At 42.0% G+C, this 21946-nt stretch overlaps 2 protein-coding genes across 5 annotated transcripts in view; one reads left to right on the top strand and one right to left on the bottom strand.

Moving 5' to 3' along the window:
- The window catches only part of prkar2ab (protein kinase, cAMP-dependent, regulatory, type II, alpha, B), an 11266-nt gene extending 8158 nt beyond the window's left edge, over positions 1-3108 (top strand). The window contains 7 exon segments of the mRNA XM_041033575.1: positions 109-215; positions 321-474; positions 758-859; positions 1042-1116; positions 1209-1274; positions 1449-1587; positions 2984-3108. Coding sequence (XP_040889509.1) covers positions 109-215; positions 321-474; positions 758-859; positions 1042-1116; positions 1209-1274; positions 1449-1587; positions 2984-3108 — 768 coding nt within the window.
- si:ch1073-335m2.2 (msx2-interacting protein) lies at positions 2846-21946 on the bottom strand. 4 transcript variants are annotated; one of them, XM_041033532.1, is made up of 15 exons: positions 21683-21946; positions 20078-20392; positions 16662-17138; positions 16382-16536; positions 15455-15655; positions 15123-15274; positions 14909-15034; positions 14689-14802; positions 14485-14598; positions 14283-14383; positions 6688-14035; positions 6215-6283; positions 5920-6114; positions 5670-5828; positions 2846-5260 (listed from the first exon to the last, which is right to left on the bottom strand). In XM_041033532.1, exons 1-15 carry the CDS (start codon positions 21763-21765, stop codon positions 5129-5131), a joined length of 9741 nt encoding a protein of 3246 aa, XP_040889466.1. In that variant the 5' UTR covers positions 21766-21946; the 3' UTR covers positions 2846-5128. The 4 variants fall into 4 exon arrangements, with proteins under 4 accessions (XP_040889466.1, XP_040889467.1, XP_040889468.1 ...); XM_041033533.1 differs by having other exon boundaries at positions 16662-17135; XM_041033534.1 differs by lacking the exons at positions 20078-20392; positions 21683-21946 and adding an exon at positions 18383-20065.

Below are 21946 nucleotides of genomic sequence, written 5' to 3'. Positions count from 1 at the left end.
TCTATTTTCCTCTTATTAAATCCTATTAATGCATCTTTAATATCTAAAGCACTTTAAATTGCCTTATTGAAAGGTGCTATATACACAATCTTTCCTTGTGTCCCTCAGGAGCAGTTCTCTGAGGTGTTGGACGCCATGTTCGAGGTGCTGGTCAAACCTCAGGAGAACATCATAGACCAAGGAGACGACGGAGACAATTTCTATGTCATAGAGAAGTGAGTGAGAGATTTTGAATCGTTTTCTTTATCATATTGAAACTAGATGTTGTGTCAGGCTGACAATGACCTGCTCTCCCTCCCTGTGTCTTCCACTATTTCCAGGGGTGTGTATGACATTTTTGTGCAGAAGGACGGAGTGAGCGTGTGTGTTGGAAAGTATGACAATAAGGGGAGTTTTGGTGAGCTGGCACTCATGTACAACACACCGCGAGCCGCCACCATCACTGCAATGCAGGACGGCGCCCTGTGGGGCCTGGTGAGTCCAGGGTAATGACCTTCAATGCTCCAAAGCATCATCATGTGATGTCTGAGGAGCATATTAATTGTGTTGCCGAATACATTCACTTAATCCCCCTTAATGTTATGTTATTGCAAGTCACATTTATTGAAAGCAAATGAAAACTTAAGTACACCTAAAAGTCCAGTCACCACCTGATATACATTTAAAACTGAGGCAGAACAAAAAGTAGGACTGAGGAAGATTAAATGCAAAACTAAATGTGTTTTTTTTTTTTTTTTTTTTTGGTTGGTTGTTTTAGGATCGAGCCACATTTCACAGACTGATTGTGAAAAACAACGCAAAGAAAAGGAGGATGTACGAGGCCTTCATTGAGTGTGTTCCTCTTCTGAAGTCTCTTGAGGTTTGTATTAGAGACACAACCTCTACACACACACACACACACACACACACACACACACACACACACACACACACACACAATAATCATGGAATACATGGATATGAAGTCACCTTATGCTCCAGGTAGTTTCAGGCGTGTGAGCGTTGCATTGTTGTCATCATGCTTTACTTTCTCCTCACAAGCTCTCTGAAAGAATGAAGATTGTTGATGTTTTGGGAGCACGGGTGTTCAAAGATGGAGAGTGCATAATAACACAGGTACAGTGTTGGGACGTCTGTTCCTGAACGTTTTCTTATATTGGTTTGGTCAGACTTGGTAGATATGGTGTTTCTGCTTTCTATACCTGCAGGGGGAGAAGGCCGACTGTTTCTACATTGTGGAATCAGGAGAGGTGAAGATAATGATAAAAAGCAAAGTAAGCACAGTGTCCAATTTAATAAAAACCTTCTTATTCACCCTGTTTTATCTATAAATTTGCTCGTGTTAGTCATAAGGTGGATGTAATCTATCTGCTTATCTATCTATCTGGTAATGTGTGATGTTTCAGTAGTAAATGGCTGCAGGACTCACGGGGGTTCCTCTGTTACAGACGAAGGCGGGCCAGCAGGATAACGCAGAGGTTGAGGTGGCTCGTTGCTCTAGAGGGCAGTATTTTGGGGAACTGGCTCTGGTCACCAACAAACCACGAGCAGCATCCGTTTATGCTGTGGGAGAAACCAAATGCTTAGGTATGTCTCATGTTTGTTTCCGGAGCTGTCGCACATTTGCTTGAGCTTTAGAAGAGAAGAGACAAGCAAACACAGTAGCTTTAAATTCTACACACTGTAAGTGGCTGTTATATAACTCAGTTGTGCTTGTCAGTGTTCAGACAGGGTAATGGAAGTATTACTGAGTGGGTCTACTGGGCACAGACCCAGGGGCCTGAGGGGTCACGTAAAATGACTACAAAGAGACATAAATAGACAACTATAAAGATACTTAGAATGACTAAGGGGAGAAACAAAATGACCACAGAGATGCAAATCAGCTACAAAGAGATGACCACAAAAAAAGACAGTGACAGACAGACGTGACCACAGAGAGATGGAACAAAGAGACAGGAAAACACTACAATCACTACAAAGAGGGTCAAAACAAATGCCTACAAAGACAAACAAACCAACTACAGACACAAACTGACAACAAGGAAAATGACTACAAATAGACAAAAAATAACCAGAGATACACAATAGCCACACATGCAAACTGACTACAAAGAGACAAATTGTTATGTCTCTTTCTATCTGGCCGTCTTCCTTCTGCACAGGGGTCCATTGTTTGATAATCTGTCCATGAACAGGGTCAGGAAGTGCAGTAACTGACCAAGTATTTTGACAGGAATGATGTGATTATCTGTGGGTAACATGTTCTCCTCCTGCAAATCTGAATTTGTGTTGCATCATGGTGGTAACAGGCTCAACATGTGGCACAAACAACCTGAATCTATAGAGCCTTCCTTCTTTGATGCAAAGGAAGGCTCTATAGATTCAGGTTGAATCTATAGAGCCTTCCTTCTTTGTATCAAAGTAGACTTGTGACTACAATTCTTTTTTAAATCTACCTTTCTTCAAACGAATACTTCCACTTTAAGATGGTTCCAAGAAGTAGACAGTGACTTGAGGTCACTCCAGTGATCTGCACAGGCCTCAGATCTCAATCCAACAGAGCTCAGCAGGAGCCACATGAAGCAGTCAACTTGACCAAAACCCAATAAATGTTTCCACACCTTTGAGAATGGGTCCCCTATTGAGTATTAATACTAGAGGGGGTGAAGATTTAAGAGGGTGTTAATTTCTTCTGATTTCAATTAAGTAGCAAGTTTTGACAGAGGCACATTGGACAAATCAGTACAATCTGGATTCCTGCTGTTTCACTGAAAAAAAAATTATATCCACAGATCATCATGATTTAAATACATCAAGAACATATTTTTTCTTCAAATCTGATTTAAAATCATATTTAATCCAGCACTAAAATAATGTGCACACAAACGTCTTATCCATGTATTTAGATTGTTGTGTTTGGAAACTAAAAACCCTGCAGTGGAATGTCGTAATTCTAAATGTCTGAGTTTTTTTATTCCAGTAATTGACATCCAGGCTTTTGAACGTTTGCTGGGCCCTTGTATGGACATCATGAAGAGGAACATCTCCCAGTATGAGGACCAGCTGGTGGCACTGTTTGGCTCCAGTGTTGACTTGAAACACTAGTACACAACACTAGTACACAAAATCATAAATCAGTATTTCAGTCAAACACAGTACCATTGCATGTAACATGTCTCCTGCATGCAACATCTTCTCCTTGAGGTAAGTGTAACACATAGCCTTCTGTCTTGTTGTGAGTAGAGCACACCATGTTTCTCATGTGACAATCCTGATAATCAACCGAAGGACATCCAAGAAACACTGATACTCAAATACATCTGACTGAGGACGCACAACCCATCATACAGTCCCTCACCTTCAGATTCTTGACTGGTTGATGATTACAAGAAATGTCATAACTTTTTATGGAGCCTTTTATACAGTTTCTGGGTGAACATTTCATGCGCTGTTCCTCGCTGTAGGTGTGACAGGACATTTTGACATGTCGCAACAGGAAAAACAGCTGTATATAATAAAACTCATGATGTGTGGATGTTGTTAGTAACGCCTGTGCTTTTATGACTATGACAAGTTAAAATGGTGTGATAAAGGTCTGTCGCTAAGTGGAAAATGTTCCATTTCCATTTGTTTTTTTAACTTATGTCTTTGTTTCTAAAGCTTAAATGTTTGAAATTTTATAATTACATCTTATAATCAAGCTTTCATAAAAACAAAATATAATTTGTTGTATGGCATGAAGCATACACTCAGTTGCCAGTTTGTTATGTACATCTAGCTAAAACTAATGAAGTCTAATACATCAGCACTGCTGTAAATCCTCCTTCATGAAGGTTATAATGTTCAGACTGTTGCAGGCACATGTTGATTCAACTGGAGGAAGTAACCTGTGGTGCTGTTGAACTGTCTATTTTTTCTGTCCAACCTATTTACATCAATGAGTGCAGGCTATATAACAGAAACACCTCCCTGTATAGCACACTACAGCTTAACAGCAGGAACAAACTACTTCCTCCAAAATGATCTCACAGTTGAATCAGCACTTAAGGGTTTATTGCAGATCTGTTATATTACTCTGTATTAGTTTTAGCTAAATGTACCTAATAAACTGGCAACCAAGTATAAGAGAAGCTCAGTTTAAAAAAAAAAAAATCAACATTTTTGCCCAAAACACAGGACATAAAAAAATAAAGGCTTATATCTAAAATATTCAAGTTTTCTGGAGTTGGTTTTATTTGAGTTACAAAATATGAAGTGCCATCAGCAGACTCCACAGGAGAGTTTGCTAACCTTCTTGAGTTACAACTATTTACACCCAAAAGTCAAGGATATCCATCTAAATTTCCACACTGTGTTCTGGTATGTCCCAGAGTTTCAAGTCTCTGTTGTCCAAGTTCCATAGTCAAAGTTTAAATATTTAAAATATTTACAAAGTCCTGTATTCAAAAATTCCCAAATCATACTGTAGCTTGTTCAATGCAAAGGCAGGTGCCAGAGGTGTAACTGCTTCAGTAGTGTGAGAAAATGAGCAGAGCTGGTGGAATTAAAGGAGCTGTTAAACGAATGTGGTCCTCTACAGGGTCTCCATGGGTTTACAAGGTAATTCTTCCTCCTCTAAAGAAAGCCTGGGCGAGGAAGTCTGTATATAATTATTTTAAATTACACGCTGAAAAGCCTTTTAAGCCATTGTGGTACAACAGCTTCTATGATCCTCTCTCTGTCTTGAGGAAATGAATATGACAATCAATAAAAGATGAAAGAAAAAAGGCCACCCAAATAGTCACTCTTGTTCATCAAACATCCTGATTTTTTTTTTCTTCAGAGCATCTCCGAACATTAAAATAAAACTCCAATAAATAGAAATACAGCAGAGAAATGGTCAAATAAGACTGATTCTGGTTTGGTCCATCCCTGAGTTCTTTTGAGAAGGACAAAAATACCAGACACAAGCGACGAAAGAAAAAAAAGACTGATGCAGGGGGAAAAAAAGAAAAAAAGCGTTGATAGGGTATATCCTACACATTCCCATTGTGTTCAGGAAAGAAAAAAATTCTCATATTCCTCTGGTTTCCTGAGGCTCATCAGCGAGAACATTCATCCGTGGGACAGTTCCCAGCAGTGAAGGTTACACAGAGGTGATGACAATCATGAGGTGTGGTGAGATGCTGGAGATCCTGTTGAGGAGGTCGGGGGCGAGCTGGGATAAGTGGCTCTCTGAAAATTCGCACGGTGGGAAAATCTGTAGCACATAGGCGGGCTGAAGAAAAAAAACAAGGAAAAGAAAAAAAAAACCCTGAATAACACGTGAAGTTACAGAGAACCAACACATCTGATTCCAGGTTATGTGCATTGTCATTAATCCATCAAGAGTTGTTCAACATTGTTCAAACATGAAAAAATGGATAATCGGCTTTGAACACTGTACTGTATATAAAGAATTTCACTTTTTAAGAACTTTTGCCATGACCTGACCTGACCATGATTTCTATTAAATGATGTGTTTCTTCTGACGACAAGGTAAAGAATCATGGAACTTGATGATTTATCATCAAAAGATAGCAAACAATCTGCTGGGTTTAACTGGCTACTCCACCCAGCACTTTCACACCCACACTGTGGACACTGAACAGAGGCAGTATGTCAATATTATCTGTATGATGTCTCACCTGATTGGAACCTGGGTTGGGGATATTGATGATACCAGCAGCCAACTTTGTCTGCAAGTAGTTGATGAACGCGGCCTTAAGAGCTTGAGTTTGGTTTAGGACATCATCTTGATCTCGTCCACATGGTAGAGCAAGGAGAAGACAGTAGTCACTGTCCCCCTGTCGACGGAAATAAAGGAAAATGTCTTTAGCAGACTCAATTTAGTGAAACTGAAAATTACTCAATGGCAGTAAGACGAAAGGCACGTACTGTCATTCTTCTGGCTACACTCTCCAGTTGTGAAGCCTCGAGTCTCATTCTCTGAACAATCCGAAGCAGGGCACCTCCTTCTTGTAGGGGCAGTGATCGATGAGCCAAAGCTTTGTTGCCACAGACAAAATGCAACTGGACTGCAGCTGTGTCATTCTTCAGCGCCAGCAGGCCTTGCCACACAATAGGGTATTTCTGTTTAAATGAGAAAACAAAGACAAGTTTGTCAGACAAAGCCAGCTCCTGTTCAGACTAACAACCCTGAACACAATTATTGTGAGGAGTTTTGTCTTACCGTGAGCAACTGCATCATATTAACAGGCTGCGTCATCTTGCCATCTGCTTTTGCCTGGAGGTCTGCACCCTGAGGATTTGAGAAAATAGTGTATTGTGTCATGAGCAGATCTGCAAAGCCAGGAGACCACCACACATTTACATATCCACTCTAGTAACAGTTTATTAGGAACCCCTTGTTAACACTACTGCAGTGTAATACAACAGCCCTCCAATAAATTTTACCTTCACAAAGGTCACAAAGTTTTTGTTGAAACTGGGGTGTGATTTAACAGTATAATTATTTTACCGTTTTGAAATATATTGGTTTTTTTTTTATATGAAGTCTACCCTCACTGATATTAATGGGGTGGACAAAACAGTGGACAGACCTCTTGTTATAAACAATACGTAGGTAGGTTTTTAACGCAGGAATGTTGTTAGTTTTAGCTGGGTGTACCTAATAAACTGGCACAGGAACTGCAGTAAACTCACCATAGCCTGTGATGGCTGGTTAAGACCAACAGCAGATGTCTCTGGTAATTGAGAATGGATGCCCCTTGGGTTTGGGTACATCCCAGAGTATTCTGGGAATGAGCCACTAGGTCCTGGTGGCATTAGCTGAACTCTCTGTGGAGATGCCATTGCTGGCCCAGACTGTCGGATGCCCATCACTCCATCTTTAGGAAGAGGGGAGTGGGGCCTCTTTGCCTCTAATGGCTTTGTTATATCCTTTTCAGACACAACTTTGGGCAAAACATGTGATCTTGGTGACAAGGATAAAGGTATGTTGGAAGGCGTTGAAGAGGGGGGAAGAGTCTCTTGAATGTGTCCAGAATGGGGATCTGTGGCTGAACGCTCCCCTTGTTGGTGCAAGAGCACACGCATATCTCTCTGTGCCATGTATGTTTCCAACTGGACATTACTGCGCAAAGGCCCACGAGGATCTGACTGCATGGTCTCTGGTTTTAGCTGTGTGGCTGATTGTCTTCCTGCCATGTGGAAGTGTCTGGCTTCTTCCTGTTCACCCTCATGACTCCTCAAAGAACCGGGGTTTACCTTGAGAACCTTGTCTCTGCCCACAGCCTGCGGTGAGGAGGGCCGTGGCTGCATGGAGCCAGACCAGGGAGAGGCAAGAGGCTCGCTATGTATCCCATAACTCATCACAGAGAGAGGTGGAGTATTGACTCGAACATCTCCCTGGACAAGATGTCCCACTGGAATTGACTGGGTAACACAGTGAGGAGACATCCGTCCCAAGCCTCCGGGCACACTGTGAGGAGGCATGATGACAGACTGCTCTGGATGATGCACACCAGTAATAAACTGTTGCATGGCAGGAAGGCCAGTGGATAACATCACAGGTATGCCCTTGGGTGATGAGGAGCCTATGGGTGAGGACACTTTAGTAAATGGAGAGTGTGGATGACCTGACTTGCGTGGGGATCGAGGTTCCTGTTTGACCCCACTGAGATGTGAAGGAGCTCTGTCACCAGCTGCTGTAACAAAGCCCACATGGTTGCCTGGTGGAGATGGCAAATGGGGGCTTATTGCAGGACTTATAGCAGAGGTCCAAGGTGGTTTAGCTGCATCTGTACTGTGAGGATCCACACTGTCCATTTTCTTTTGGTGTTTTAATGGCATATAGTCTTGATGGTAACTCAATACTGGCTGGTTACCTGATGTGAGACGCTTCACTACTCCTTGAGGTCCAGACTGGTAAGTGGGCTCTATCTTTTCCAAACCAGAGCCTTCTTGTTTGATAGAAGACAAGGTTGACTGTGTCTTACCAGGGTTCCCATGATCTGTCTGCGATGAAGGCCCCTTTTGAAGCCCTGACTGAGAATGACCATACAGTTCCTGTTTTATCTGGGGCATGGATACCAACTGCTGAGATTCCATGTCACCTGCTGTTGCTTGTGGGATCTGACTTATTTTTGCACTAATCCGCTGGGGTCCCTCTGTTTTCTGGCCGGAGTGGCTCAATACAACCACTCCTTCAGACGTATTTACCCTCAGACCAGGGCAAGATCCCATACCAAGATTGGAACTGTCAACAATAAAACGTGCAGCACTTCCTCCCTCATCACCAACAGGTTGCCCATGGTACGATCCAGTATCGTCTTTGCTGGGCCTATAGGTTGATTTGGGTAGAGTCATGTCCACACAGGGATTTCCAATGTTTATGTTTACTTTGTCTTCAGGCTCAGGAGGATTGCAAACACGACTGATAACAGAGGTTGCGGTGGATGCAATAACAGAAATTACAGACTTTGTCTCAGGAGATGGTAGTGAGGCTGGAGGTCGAACAATAGGTGGGACAGAATGAGCTGGCATTCTACTATCAGGTAGTGGTGACTTATTTGGCACAACAGCTGATGGAGTATTACTTTCAGATGGGGCCTGATCTCGGAGAATGGGCACATTACTAGAAACAGAACTACTGCCTGGCAGTGAAATATTTTTGTGTTTCACGAGAATCTGTCTCACGTCACTTGTGCCATGTTCAGTTTCCATATTTTCAGATTCCGAGGGTAAAGGCTGGTTTTCCTTGGAAGCTACTGGCACGAGAGGTGAAGAGGAGACACCTGCATCTTTAGACTGGTGGCGCCAATCTGGAGGAGAAACAGGAGTTTTACTTGTTTGAATGGGTCTGATATTTGGCCTGTTAGCTAGCGGAGACATGGAAGGGGAAATGCACTCATTTGGCAGCTGTTGAGGCTTTGGGCATATTGGACTCTTGGACTGGGGGTAAACAGCTTTAACATGTTGAACCTGATCTTCAGAAGGTGACTCTGACTCTGCATTTACATCTGTACCCTTGACAGCTGAAGGCTCAGGCTCTGGCTTCCAAGTAGTAGAAGTAATCACTGCAGCAGCAGCTGCTGCTGGAGTTTTCTCAGAAACAACTTTTACACCAGAAGATATGCTATCTGCTGCTGTAGCTGTCAATTCCTCACTAACTGAATGTCCTTCCTTTAAATCCTTTCTTATTTGCTTTTGGCCTTTAGAGCGTTTAGGTGTTTTAGGTCTTCCCTTGGTGCCCTTTTTAGGTGTGGTTGGAAAGACAGGCTCCTCGTGTACAGCGGATGTATTTGTTTCAGTTTCATCATCCTTGACAGGCTGAATGAAATCTTGCATCTCAGGTTCAGAACTTACATCTGTGCTTAGTGGAGGTGGCTGGGTTAAGGATACAGTTGAATCCTCAGCAGTTATCGAGTCAATAGCAGCCATGAGCTCTGTCTCACTAGCAGGATTAGAAGGTTTTTCTTCGTCTGGGTTGCTTTTTACTTCAGTATGTGGGACAGGTGGTGTTGGTGTTTCTACTGGAAAAGCTGGATCAGTGAGTTTAGCAATGTTCTCAACAGCCTGCTCCAATTCCAGCTCCTGTGAAATTAAGCTTTTTGATGTTTCCACAAGCTCCTTTTTCTCCAAAGCAGCATTTTCCTTTTCTTCCAAGTTGGAGTCTCCTTTGTGAGCATCAGTGTAGTCATCAGTTCTGAACTTCTTTGAAGAATCTTCTTGATTCCCTAGCTCATCATCACCTAAGTGAAGAAGGTCTTTCACCTCTGTGACATTTAGTCTTATTTTGAGGTTCTTGAGAACAGGAGACTTAGGATTCTTAGTAAACTTGGTTTTTCCTCTAACAATCCTTTCTTTTTCCAAGTTGGGTTTCTCCTCTAAGACCAGGGAATCTGTCTCTTTCTCATTTGACTTACCCTCACAAGCCTTTTCATGGGGAGCATCTTTATTTTTGCCCAATTCTCTGCCTTGTTTGTCTTTCTCCTCTTTTGTTGATGAATCTTGCAAAGCCAAGCTATCTTCATCGTTGAAATCCATCTCCTGATCATCATCCTCAGCCACCTCAGTTTTATCCCCCTTCCTTGTTGATCCAGATCCTAGGACTGCGGATGTCTGATTTGATGAAACCTTTGTGAGATGAGGGGATGTTTTCCCTTTTGACACTCTTGGAATCTGTTCACCACTTTCTGATTCATTGGAATCTGTGTCTTTATTATCCATTTTTGGTTTTTCTACTTTAACAGTTGAACTTTCTTCACCTTGTCTGCGATTCTTGGGAGGACGGCCCCGTTTAGCTGCAGGGGTGGGAGCAGGTATATCCTGTTCAACATTTTGTTGTTGTGCTGCATCTTTGTCTGTGCCTCGCTTTCGTGCAGAGCGTGGTGACTCTGTAATTTCCTTTCCAGAACGAGCTGGTGCATCATCTTCCACTGGGGTGGCATACACAGATCTAACATTTCTTCGTCTGGCTCTGCCTAATGATATGCTCTGCTCTGACATATCAGGATCTGATCCATGAATAGGAGATTTGCCTGTGGACTTTGATTCAGCTCTTGGGGATGATCCACGTTTCAGCTTCTCTTTGTCAATCCGCTCACTCTTGCGTGTAGCTTGTTTCTCAGAACCAGAAGCAGATGTGACGGGAATGGGAGTAACTGGAGCTGGGGACTGTTTGCACTTTTTATTTTTCATTTCTTTTGTTTTATGCTCTTTCTGTGGTGAGACTGGCTCATCATTTGTGTCGTTATCAACAGGCATCTGCACTTTACTAGCTTGGGGTTTCTTCTCTCCCTCAGACTCAGTTACTGCTTTACTAGTGGAATGAGTCTCTTTCTTGACTGCTTCCATCTTCTCTAAAGGACGAGGTGTTATAGGACTAGTGGCTTGAAGCTGTTCTGGCTGTGTCATCTCAAGATCCACCTCTGGTTCTGAACTGCTAACAAACTCATCCTGAGAATTGCGGCGGCATGGTTGTTCTGTAACTGGGGGTTTTACATCCTCAGTAACAATTTCCAATTTCCCTTCAGATGGAGAAAGTTCACTTCTATCCATTGAGTAACTGGGTTCGGAAGCTGCTACAGGTGCAGGTTCAGAATCAGATGTCGTCTCAGCTGGTGGGTGGTGCATGGGTGCAACATGTTCGCTTTCTTTTGTATCTTCCTTCACCTCTTCCTTTGTGAAAGACACAGAAGGAGGATACAGATCAGGGGTTGGAGTTACCGCAACACATTTGTCTTCTGGTGGAGCAAAGTCTCTAACCACAGACTGGGTGACAGAAGTAGGTGTGAGTTGCGGTTCAGAAATCAGGTCTTCAGCTGGACTGATGGGTTTAATTTCTGGCTCCACGACAGATCCTGTTGTTTCAGGTGACTGTAAACCTTGCTGCTCTTGAGCAGGTGCTTTTTCCGCTTTATTCTCATCCACAGGCATAGTGTCCCCCTTTGCCTCTTGCTGCTGTTGAGTTTTATTTTTCTGTTGTTGTAGTCGTGTGAGTTCTAAAAAACGACTGTGGAAAAGGACAACTGGCCCTGAGTCAACTTCACCATCTACTATCCCTTGCTGGCCAGGCTGTTGGTTTTGCGTATGCTCGGGTTCTTCGTGTTTGCGTTCCAAGTGTTGAAGTCGTCTAGAATCCAACTCAAAGACAGGACTATGAAGGAAGCGGGAGGCAAATAGTTCCCTGCGTTCCTGCTCCTCTGGCTTAGGTTCTTCCTTCCTGTCATCAAGTTTGTCTTCAGATCCACTTCGAATCTTTTTCTTTTTCATGTACCAGGAAGGTGTAGGTCTTGGTGTTGATTCTACTTTCTCAGTATCTTTTCTGTTGCGGAAACTAGCAAAGTGAGAATCGTAATCTAAAAATGACCAGTTATCTTCTCTGGAAGATGAAAGAGATTTTGCACGCTCAAGCAGAGCCTTTGTATCAGGTGTAATGGTCTGGTCAAGTGCAAAGGAATAGAATTTGTTTCTTTCAAGATGTGCTAGTTTTGGGTCTGAAAATCTGTCAACCCTTGGCCTCTCTGAAAAAGGCATAGATGTTGAGGGTACAGGGGAGTGGGGCTTGGGCTCTCTGTCCTCTTCAGAATCGGATCGCACTTCCCCAGGCTCCAAGTCATGCCAAATACCATATTCCAAACGCTTGCAATTGTGAACGTTTTTACTTAGACTTCTGGAGAAGTTCAGGTCAGGTAACAAGTCTTGTTTAACTCTGCTCTCCCATCTCTTTTGCTGCTCCTCTTCCACGCTAAGCAAAGGAGTGTTTGGTTTGTTTACTTGTGTGTTATGTGTCCTTTTGACTAGTAGCTCCAGATCTGGGTGAATTTTTTCATCATTTTTACTTAACTCTTTCTGAGAAGGATCCATAAAGTCCTCATCTGCATGGTGAGAGAAGTGCTGATGTCCTGGAGAGGAGTTGTTCCAGTCAGGATCTTCACTTTTTTGTCTAAAGCTTCTGTAGACACGCTCTCTCTTTATCCCTGAGTCTGCATCAAGTTGGTCTAGTTTCTTTAGTTTGTGAGATGGGAAATTATCTGTGACATCCTCAGGTGGTTTGCCAACTTCATGAACAAGACTGCGATGTTCTAAGTCCTCTGTTTCACTTCCTTGAGGACTTTCTAATTTGTCAGGTTTGTCAGACTCACGCTGCTGTTGTTGCTGATGCAAACGTCGATTTTGCTCCATTTGCTTACGATAACTCTGAGACAGGTCAATGTCAACATGGTCTTCCTTGTTCTTGGCACTTTTGTCAGTGTCAGTATTCTGACTACCAAATTTGAAAGCAGCATGGTGTTCTTGTTCTCTTGTACTGCTCTGTTCTGCAGTCCCCTCGTGTGAAAATCTTCTGGATGAAGTGTGTCCTGGATGTCGTTTTGACTCTAGTGAGTCCAAAGGTCCCTCTGATTTCTCCCTTTGTCCTCTGATGTCCTCTTGACTATCCTTCTGAGTACCTCCTTTATCAGTTTTCAGTCTTGAATCTCTCCGTTGTGATTCTTTATGTTTGTCACTGTCTGACTCTTTCAAATATGTGGCACTGGTACCAAAGTCAGAGGACTGATTACCATCCTCCTCCTCATGCCTGCTTCTCTTCTGACGAATAGTCCTTCCACCAGAATCAGCAAAGCGCCTTTTTCTTGCAGCCAGGCGATCTGAGTCCACTGATAAATCTTTACCGTCACTTCCAGTGTCAGACTTAAGATGTTTCTTGAGTCGATTTTTCCCATCCAAGTCCGAATTATCACCTTTACTCATTTCAGATCTTTCAGTTTTTACAGAGTCGTGATGAGCAGTTGACAACTGATTTCCAGAAACAGAGTCACTATCCCCTTTACATTTCTGCCTCTCATGAGCATCTTGGTCTGATACCCTTCCTCTTCCAGAGCCTCCATCAAAGACAGTCTCGAGCTCTGTTTCAGGCAGTGCATTGGACGGGGACTGCCCTTTTGCTTTCCTTGATTTAATCTTCTCAGCTTTGTCCTTGTCACCCTTCTCTTTTCGTTTGGCACGTTTGGTTTTCTCAGCACCTGCCACACGATCTGACTGACAGCTTTTCTCACTTTTGTCACTCTTAGAGGCATGTTCCAGCAGGGCCTTCTCCGATTTTTCAAAGTGTGGTGGTGACATTGAGCTCACACTACCACTTCGCTCAGAGGACTGACTATAAACCCGTCTTTCTGAGTCTCTGGGGGCACGCTCAGATGGTGAAGGTGATACTGTAGGAGTAATAGGTCGCCTTGGATGGGAAGGGCTCCACCTGCTGCGGTCAGCCTCGAAGCGTTCCCGCTCTCTTTCTCGCTCTCTTTGAATGTATGTGTATTTTCGGATATCTTGCTCAAAGGGGTCTCTGTAGTCCCTGTAGTCTCTTGGGTCTTCATGATAACGTGGGTCAAAGTGATCCCCCTGATAATGTTCCAATTCAGGAAAGCGATCTCTGCTGCGAGCAGCATAATCTCTGCGAGCATCCTCTGGATAGAGGCCAGGGGTTCGTATATTCTCATAGTAAGCCCTTTCTGCTGTAAATTCATGGTATGGAGGTCTGCGATCCTCTCTGTAGAATGAATGGAGAGAATAGGAGGAGAACAATAATGAATTCTGTCCACTTCTGTTAACTGATCTTTTTAGACATTTCACTGTGATTTATATATGTTGCAATGGAACTCTTACATAATCAAATTGCATCATATATTTTATCAGGGTTAAAATCATTTGAAAAAACTAAAACTCAAAATTGCAATAAATGAATAAACATATATATAACTGACATTTGTATGCAATTAACAATTTGGGCAATTTACCGTCGATCAGGAGGAATTTCATAGAAGTCTCTAATGTCTTGACCAGATGCCTGCATAGATCGGTAGAACGCCAACTGACTCTCTTGACTTGCAAAGTCCACCTATCATCAGTAAACACAGATGAGTGAACACATAAAACAACACATAAACACATGAGGAGTACATTATACTAAACAAGCCAACAATTTTCATTATTATTTACCTTTATTTTATTGCCACCAATCTTCCAGCCTTTGGTCTCCCTTACAGCTGCCTGAGCAAAATCTGTGTTGTTGTACATGATGAGGGCCATCCCTTTCAATCTATCAAACACAACCTAAACACAAGGACAAATTAAAATCGCACTTACAATTCTGAAAACAGAACTGAAATCAAAATCAGCAAATCTTGAGATATAACATCTTACCTTAACTACATGTCCATAGCGACAGAAATGCCGCGTGAGGTATTGTTCTGTAATATTGGTTGCCAAACCATCGAGCCAAACGCAGGTTGTGGGCATGCTCTTCCCAAAACCAAGCTTCAAGAAGAAAGAGAAAAACATGCATATTATTTGTATAAAGTACATGAGACTAAAAACACACACAAACCAGACATGTTACTATTGTTTACTGTAAAAACAATACCTTCAGTCTGTTGCTCCCCAGATACTCTCCATCCATCTTCTTTATGGCCTTGCAAACACTGGCAATATCAGAATATTGCACAAAGGCATACTGGGGAACTCCATTTACTTTCTTGATGTCAATGTCCTTGAGGAGAAAAGAAAGAACAATTAGAGAATAATATAAAAAGTAAAATGTACAAATTTACTTTCACACATTAAAAATGGCAGCTTACCACAATTTCTCCAAAGCGCTGAAAAATGTCGAGGAGTTGTTGATAACTGGTAGTCTTCTCAAGATTGCCTATAAACAGCGTCCTTGTGGCCTTTGGGTGAAACTCATCTATCCGCCCGTCCAACGGCCTGAACTCATTTTCACTCTCTGTTTCTGAAGGAAGAAAGAGGTTTATTATTAATATTACTGGCATTCCACTCAAGTTCAGGGTCATACTCTCCACCACCAGCACACAAACAACTATTTGTAAAATAACTTTTGAGGAAGTAATCTGTCTGCACCAAGTATTCATGACAATAAATACTCTTTTGTGTGATATGTGTCATCACCTACCAGGACCATTCCAGGCAGTGACTTCAATAAGCATGCCAAAGAACAGCTTTCCTTTGGACACACTAAGGGCTTTCTCTTGATCCTCTTGCTGTCTGAAGAACACCAAACCATAACGGTCCTCTGATGCTCCATGGATCTGCACTGAGGTTACTTTCCCATGTTTCTTGAATTCATGGAAGAGGCCGTCTTTTAAACTTGTGTCTGCCAAGAGAAAATGGATGAACATTATTTCAGTGCTCAGACTCCAAAAAAAAAAAGCACTGAAAACAACAGATTTTTTGATGAATTAAGAATCACAATCATGGCAATCTATGTGCCATCTAAAGGCTTTTTTTTTCCAGAAGAATTTATTTCTACATAAAACCTGTGCATAGTGGACTGATGCTTTTCATAGTACAGGCTCCTTTTCAATGCTCACAGCTTCCTTTCACAGTCAATCTTTATACTTTTCTCTTCCTGGCTGATGCTTGGGACTGGGACAATGTCTTGAGTTTCATAGACCTCCTACTATTATTCTATAATCCTCCATTAGTCATAGTTAATCAAGACCAAAGAATCTCACTCTAATTGCCTTGATTTGACAGCATTAATTACAAAATGACAATTATGAGGTGCAATTTGCACAAGCCCCTTATTTTAAATGAGGCTGTAAAGAACATAAGATTGTAGTCTGGGAATCCTTGCTCTAATTACATGAATAAACTGGCAAGAGCACAAATGTGGAGATATTAGAAGCAGAATGATCTGTACACCAGTGGGATCACATCCGGGGTACCAGGCACCAGATGACAGTAGAAATTTGTAGAAGTAATTTGTAGAAATTTGTAGAAGTAATTGAACGAATGTCCACTTTGTATCCCAGTTCAGGAAAAAAAAACTATTTACAAAGGCATTTACAGATAAACATTAAAAAATGTAGAAACTTACCTGTGGAGCGCACAGGTAGGTTTTGCACTTTAATTCCAAAACTTCTGCGTGGCTCATCTGAGTCAAGCACCATAGACGATTGAGTGGGGGCATGTGCAGCCGACGACTGAACAGAACGTGCACGCGATCCATCACTTGAGCTGCTGTTAGAATCACTGTCACAAAAAAAAAAAAAAATTTAATCTGAAAACCAGAGAACAATGATCTGACTTTTGTCAGTCTAAATGAATAAACCCAAGATACATCAAGTGATAATATCATGACAAAACAAAAGTCACACCTGCCGCTGCCCGTACTGCTGGTGCTGCTGACCGAATCAGAGCTTGAAGATCTGCTGCGAGATCGAGATCTTGGGCCTCTTCCAGGGGACAAAGGGGCTCTTTTAGGTGAATGGGAAGTTTTGGGGGTTTGTCCCGTGGTCCGTTGTGGGGAAGGGTGCCTTGACTGTGAGGAATGAGATGATCGACTGCGACGGTGATGGTAAGTTCTATCAACACGTCGTCCTCTGTCATCTCTGTACAAGTCACGTCGTGTAGAATTAGTGAGAGTGAAGGGGTCTCGAATTCTCGAGTCAAAATGTGGGTCTGATGCCTCAAAGCTTCCCCCAATAGCACTGCTCCCTGGGCCAGCAGCAGCAAACATAGAACGATCACGGTAATAATCGGTGTTGTAGTGACGCTGCCTGTCGAAAGTGCCACTGCGGTCATGGTGTCCATATGGGCTGTGATCATATGCACGTTCACGGCTTTCTGAACTACTGTGAAGTAAGAAAAGGGCAGAGAAGGGGGGGGGGGGGAAAGTGTTAATTTGATTAAAAACAATAAAAGGCAAAAAACACTATGTATTGTTAAGCTATTTTGGTATCCAAATGTGTAACAGTGAATATATAAATGTCCGGTGCAGCAAAGACATAGCTGAGAAACACAGCTGAGAACAGGCCAGATAAGATGTGGGGTCAATTTAAGTAGCTTAATACTGATACAAAGAGCAGTGCCAGTATTTCTAATGCAGATATCCTGTCATTCTCTCTTTGGCAAAATCCATTAGTCTGTCACTGTCAATCTTGTCAATTGATCTGTTACCATCAAACACAAATGCTGGGGTCTTCTAAGAGGTTCCAGCTTCTCCACAAAGAAAAAAAAAACTCTACGTGTGTTAAATCACAGCAACACATCACAAAAAGTTGCATATTTTCATTCAAATGTGGTCTTTGGGAGTTGACCAAGTTTTCTGCATAAGATTTGATTGGTTAGATTAGAAAAACAATACCAAATTCCTCATGATAGACAAATAAGAATAACTTGAGTCTTCAAGAAAAATCAAATACTGGCACTGTCTGTAAATACTAGTGCGGACAATTTTTGTGGTTGCTGCTCCCATACCTAAACTGTCAGCAGCCTAAATAAAAGCAACAAGACTTACTAACAAGCACAATATTCTACACTGTTAATTCATAAACAGTCGCATGAAACAAAGCCACCTGAGACTGAATATCTAATGATATAAACATGGAGTTCAGCAATGCTGAAATGCTGTTCTTGGACTCTTTCAGTTTGCAAAAACAAAATCATGGAGCACTTTCGTCTCCTCGGGATGTTCAGGGGAGCTGATTTCAGAGGCTGACTGTTCATGAACTACTGCTGGTAAACAAACAAAAAGAAGAAAATATCCAAATTAAACATTTCTCTTAAATATTCAACTCGACAGTTCTATTGAGAAGCTCTGTGGAACTGCAATTTAAAATGCCTTGCAAGTCATATTAATATATATAATGTTAAACCAATACTTTAAAATATGTATGTGAGGCTGGAAAATATAAGCACTTATATAAACATGACATATAATGTGCATATTTTATATATACATTTTATAAAATATATTTTTTTTGTCAACTTTCATCAAATTAATCTTCCCCTAAAAGCAGTGCAAAAACCTAATATTAGACAAAGCACTAAGGAAGGTTAGAGAAGGAAAATATGCAGAGGGCAGAGCAATACCAACCTTTTGGAAAAGAGGTTACCGAATCTAATCCAAATAAAATCTAGGTGGTCAGAATGTGAAAGCCCGAATGAAAAACCAAGGGGAAAAATCAATTGATCTAATTAGGCAAAAACGGTTCTCTTGAATCGCACTGCACGTTATCTTCAAATACTGTGGAGCACCCGGCCAGTAGATTGTTGATGTATAATCCACAGTTAGGCTACTTAATTCTCTTCACTGGATGGAAAAAGGGAAAAACAAAAACAACCACATAAATGGACCTCTTTATGGATTTCAGAAAATGTGGGAAAAAAACATAGGAACATATAACCTCAATAAATAAATATGAATTTTAAAAAAAAATTGAAAAAGGATGATGAACTTCGTGGTAATTTGACAGTTCCAGGTTGACTATACAGCAAGCTGGTGCCCAAGTGGAAAATACATCCAACTGGATCAGTCTTGTAGTATGAGGAAGCAGTATTTCCCAAAAGTTAACCTTTACATTAAAATGGTCAAAAACGTATTCCACTGGTTAATGTCAAGTAGTTTAACGTCACACAAGCTTGTAGACTTGCAGACACTATGACCACAGCACATTAAATCCTCAACAGCTCATAGGGATGACATAATTCCACAATCCATGGATCTCGTCAAGTGTGCGTACTGGCAGACTTCATCTTTTTGTAGAAAATTTTCAAGTCACTTTGAAAAAGTTGTCTTCAGCTCTCTGCAACCTACTTGGAGTGCTCTTCTCCTCATTGAGGCCTTACACTGCTATATCCACACTTGAGTAATCCAAATGAATGACAGCTACACCTATCCATACTAGGGTCCACATCAGTACATCCAACATGGGGTATTGTGTCATGTACATCCAGGAGGTTACATCCCAACTATGCAGCCTTCGTGTGTCTTCATGGCCATCAATCCAAAACAAGATTAGCTCCACAATGGCTGGTTGTTCGGATCCTCAGTGTTCTTGCAAAGTCTTCTTAGTATAGCTTCCATATCTGGGACAAAAACTGGTCATTATATGAAGTTAATCTCATCCTAAAATGACTGAGAGCATTATGGATGTATGCACTGATCTGTTTTTCTTTGAATGTGTAACGAATGTAAAGTTCTTCTATCCACTTGTTCAAAAACGTAAATCCAGACAAGGCCGTATCCACAGTTGCAAAAATGGTAAAAGTACTCCAACCATCAGCTGTTGCCAATAGGGAAAAAAGTGACAACCCAAGATGGAAGGTCCTTGAAGTAATTTCATGTTACCTGTATAGATTCTTCAGAGAAAAGTGATTCCTTCGTAGTAGGGGTTTACTTCCAGTTTCAAACGATTCCAAATAAAAAAAAAATCAAGGTTAGATCCCACAGTTAGGAGAAAAACATATCCAGAAGTCCAGAGGTAGTTTCCCACAAAATGTAATAAATCCAAAACTCACTAGGATATTCCTCACAGATGTAATATCCAAACCAGATGTCAAACCTTGAATTATAGTTACCTTACTAAATGATAATGTGTAGTTAATTTACTTAGATCCGGTGGGAATGGTGAGTCAATTATGATGAAAATTGGAACAATCCCTAGATTACCTTTGTGTAACCCCCTTGAGGCATCTATCTTTCACGAATAACCCCACTATGTGTTTAGGTCTTAAATCTATCCAATACCTAGATTCCCGTGGATTTTAAGGGGAGGCCGTGTCCACTTACCCATCTATTCTCCGTTCATAACGTCCCTCTCTGGTGTGAAGGGACACAGGAGGACCAAACACTGGACCAACTGTTCCCCTAGAGAATCCTGTAACGTCTCGACTGCTCGAAGGGGAGCTGTCTTCAAGGCCCCGAACAGCACTAGGGACTGATCCAGGTTCATTGTAGTCAGTCCGCAGGTCCCTGTCCCCCATCTTGTTGACAGCATTGTGAGCCTTCTGCGCACTTTTAATATCCACAAAATCCACAAAAGCTGCAACACCACCCTCTGACCCTCGCTTTCGCAGAACTTTAACACTCTCCACACGCCCATACCTGAGAGGAAATTACAATGAAAGCAGAGAAAAATTACATATACACCAGCTAAGAATAGGGTAAAAGCTGTTGTTTCTATGAATATCAGTGACTTGTAAATGACAATCAGAAGAGACACAGATATGGTAAGCAAAAAGTAATGTTTCAGCTCCAATTATGAGCCCAGACCAGTTTCTCCTATTGTTTCCTTTTTAGGCCACCAAACGGGAATGAACATCTTCAACCATGTTTACAATTACTTTGCTGGATGATTACCCTTGGAGTGTAAAATATTGTTGGCAGTGTTGAGGGATTTCTGAACAACAACTACGAAGCACTCATTTTATTTAATCATCCCTCTGGGAGCTCACACATGTCAAATATCAGTGTTTAACAACTATAAAAGCATTACCCTTTCAGACCACTAGTAATGTGGCTACCGCAATAGCTGCCATTAACTGTGACTGGATGAGAAGTTTGTTGTGTTTTAGATGAGTTTGTTGATCAGTTACTCCAGTAGACTTTACATTACGTAGTAAATAAAAATGACATGCAACGTTACATAGCTTTAAAAGACGTCTGTGGAAGAAGGAAAACTTATAAATTAAGGTTATTAGCTTTATTTAAATCCAAGTGGTCGATCATTAGCGGGAGTAAAACCTGCAGTTTACATGCAACTTGCCAACTCCTAAAACAACGAATATCTTAGCTGAGTGTAAGTATAGCGATGTCTGCCCTCGCCAAGCGGCTCAACAACTTACTAACATCTGATAATCAGCGCAGTAGGGTCGCTGATCGGTCGCAGCTTCTGGCTTCTCTACATTTCATTTTTTCTCTAACAACACCGTTGAAATAACGCTGTGGCCCAGACGATTCCTGTGGCTAAAATAACACAAGTCATCTAATGTTATCTGCCCTGCTGTCCAGCTAACGCTAGCTTCCTTTTGGCTTGTACTGATCATGAAAACGTCTCCACTTCCCACAAAATGGTCGGATGGCTGGGTGGCTGGGTGTTAGCTCGGTGGCTAGCACAACTAGCTACTTGCCTCTTGGCGCTAGCAAAAGTTAGCTAAACATTATAAATCGTAAACATCTGCACTACAGTGCCTCTTTCCCCGGCTTTTCGTTACAACAAATGCCACCGGGCAGCAATATACAACAGGCAGCACATAAGAAACCTTCTGACTTGTAAAACTTAAAAATGCTAACGTTAGCTGAATTAGCATTGGTCGCAGGCTACGCGGCTAGCGGGTTGAGCTGCAGCTATCGCGCGCTGCTCCGCCGACAGAGGAAACCTCTTGCGTAACCTACCGTTTAAAATGCTCCACAATTTTCTCCTCTCGGACATGTTCGGGTAAATTTCCCACCCAGAGGTGTCTGGTTTCCCGAACCATCTTGCGCTATTCTTCCCCCCTTCACACACATATGATCTGGCACGTTTCTAATCCCTGCCGGTCGGAGGTCCGCCTGAACAAAATGAACGACGGTTGATTCCGTGAATGATCTGGGCCCGGTGGCCGCTTTCCGCGTAGCTTTAGCTGCTGCGTCCCCGTGCCGTTCCGTTCACGGGAACAC

Source organism: Toxotes jaculatrix, chromosome 3 (genome assembly GCF_017976425.1).
Source record: "Toxotes jaculatrix isolate fToxJac2 chromosome 3, fToxJac2.pri, whole genome shotgun sequence".
Lineage (NCBI taxonomy): Eukaryota > Metazoa > Chordata > Actinopteri > Toxotidae > Toxotes > Toxotes jaculatrix.
Note: the sequence above shows the minus strand (reverse complement) of the source record. Positions and strands in the feature narration are given on the sequence as shown.

What these genes read in the sequence shown, in the direction of transcription:
- si:ch1073-335m2.2 (XM_041033532.1), bottom strand. Translation starts at nt 21,765, where the DNA reads ATGGTTCGGGAAACCAGACACCTCTGGGTGGGAAATTTACCCGAACAT. An exon ending in GAAATTCCTCCTGATCGACG is followed by an intron (nt 14,036 to 14,282) that starts GTAAATTGCCCA and finishes TTCATTCTACAG; the next exon opens with AGAGGATCGCAGACCTCCAT. An exon ending in GTGTAGCCAGAAGAATGACA is followed by an intron (nt 5,829 to 5,919) that starts GTACGTGCCTTT and finishes TTCCGTCGACAG; the next exon opens with GGGGACAGTGACTACTGTCT.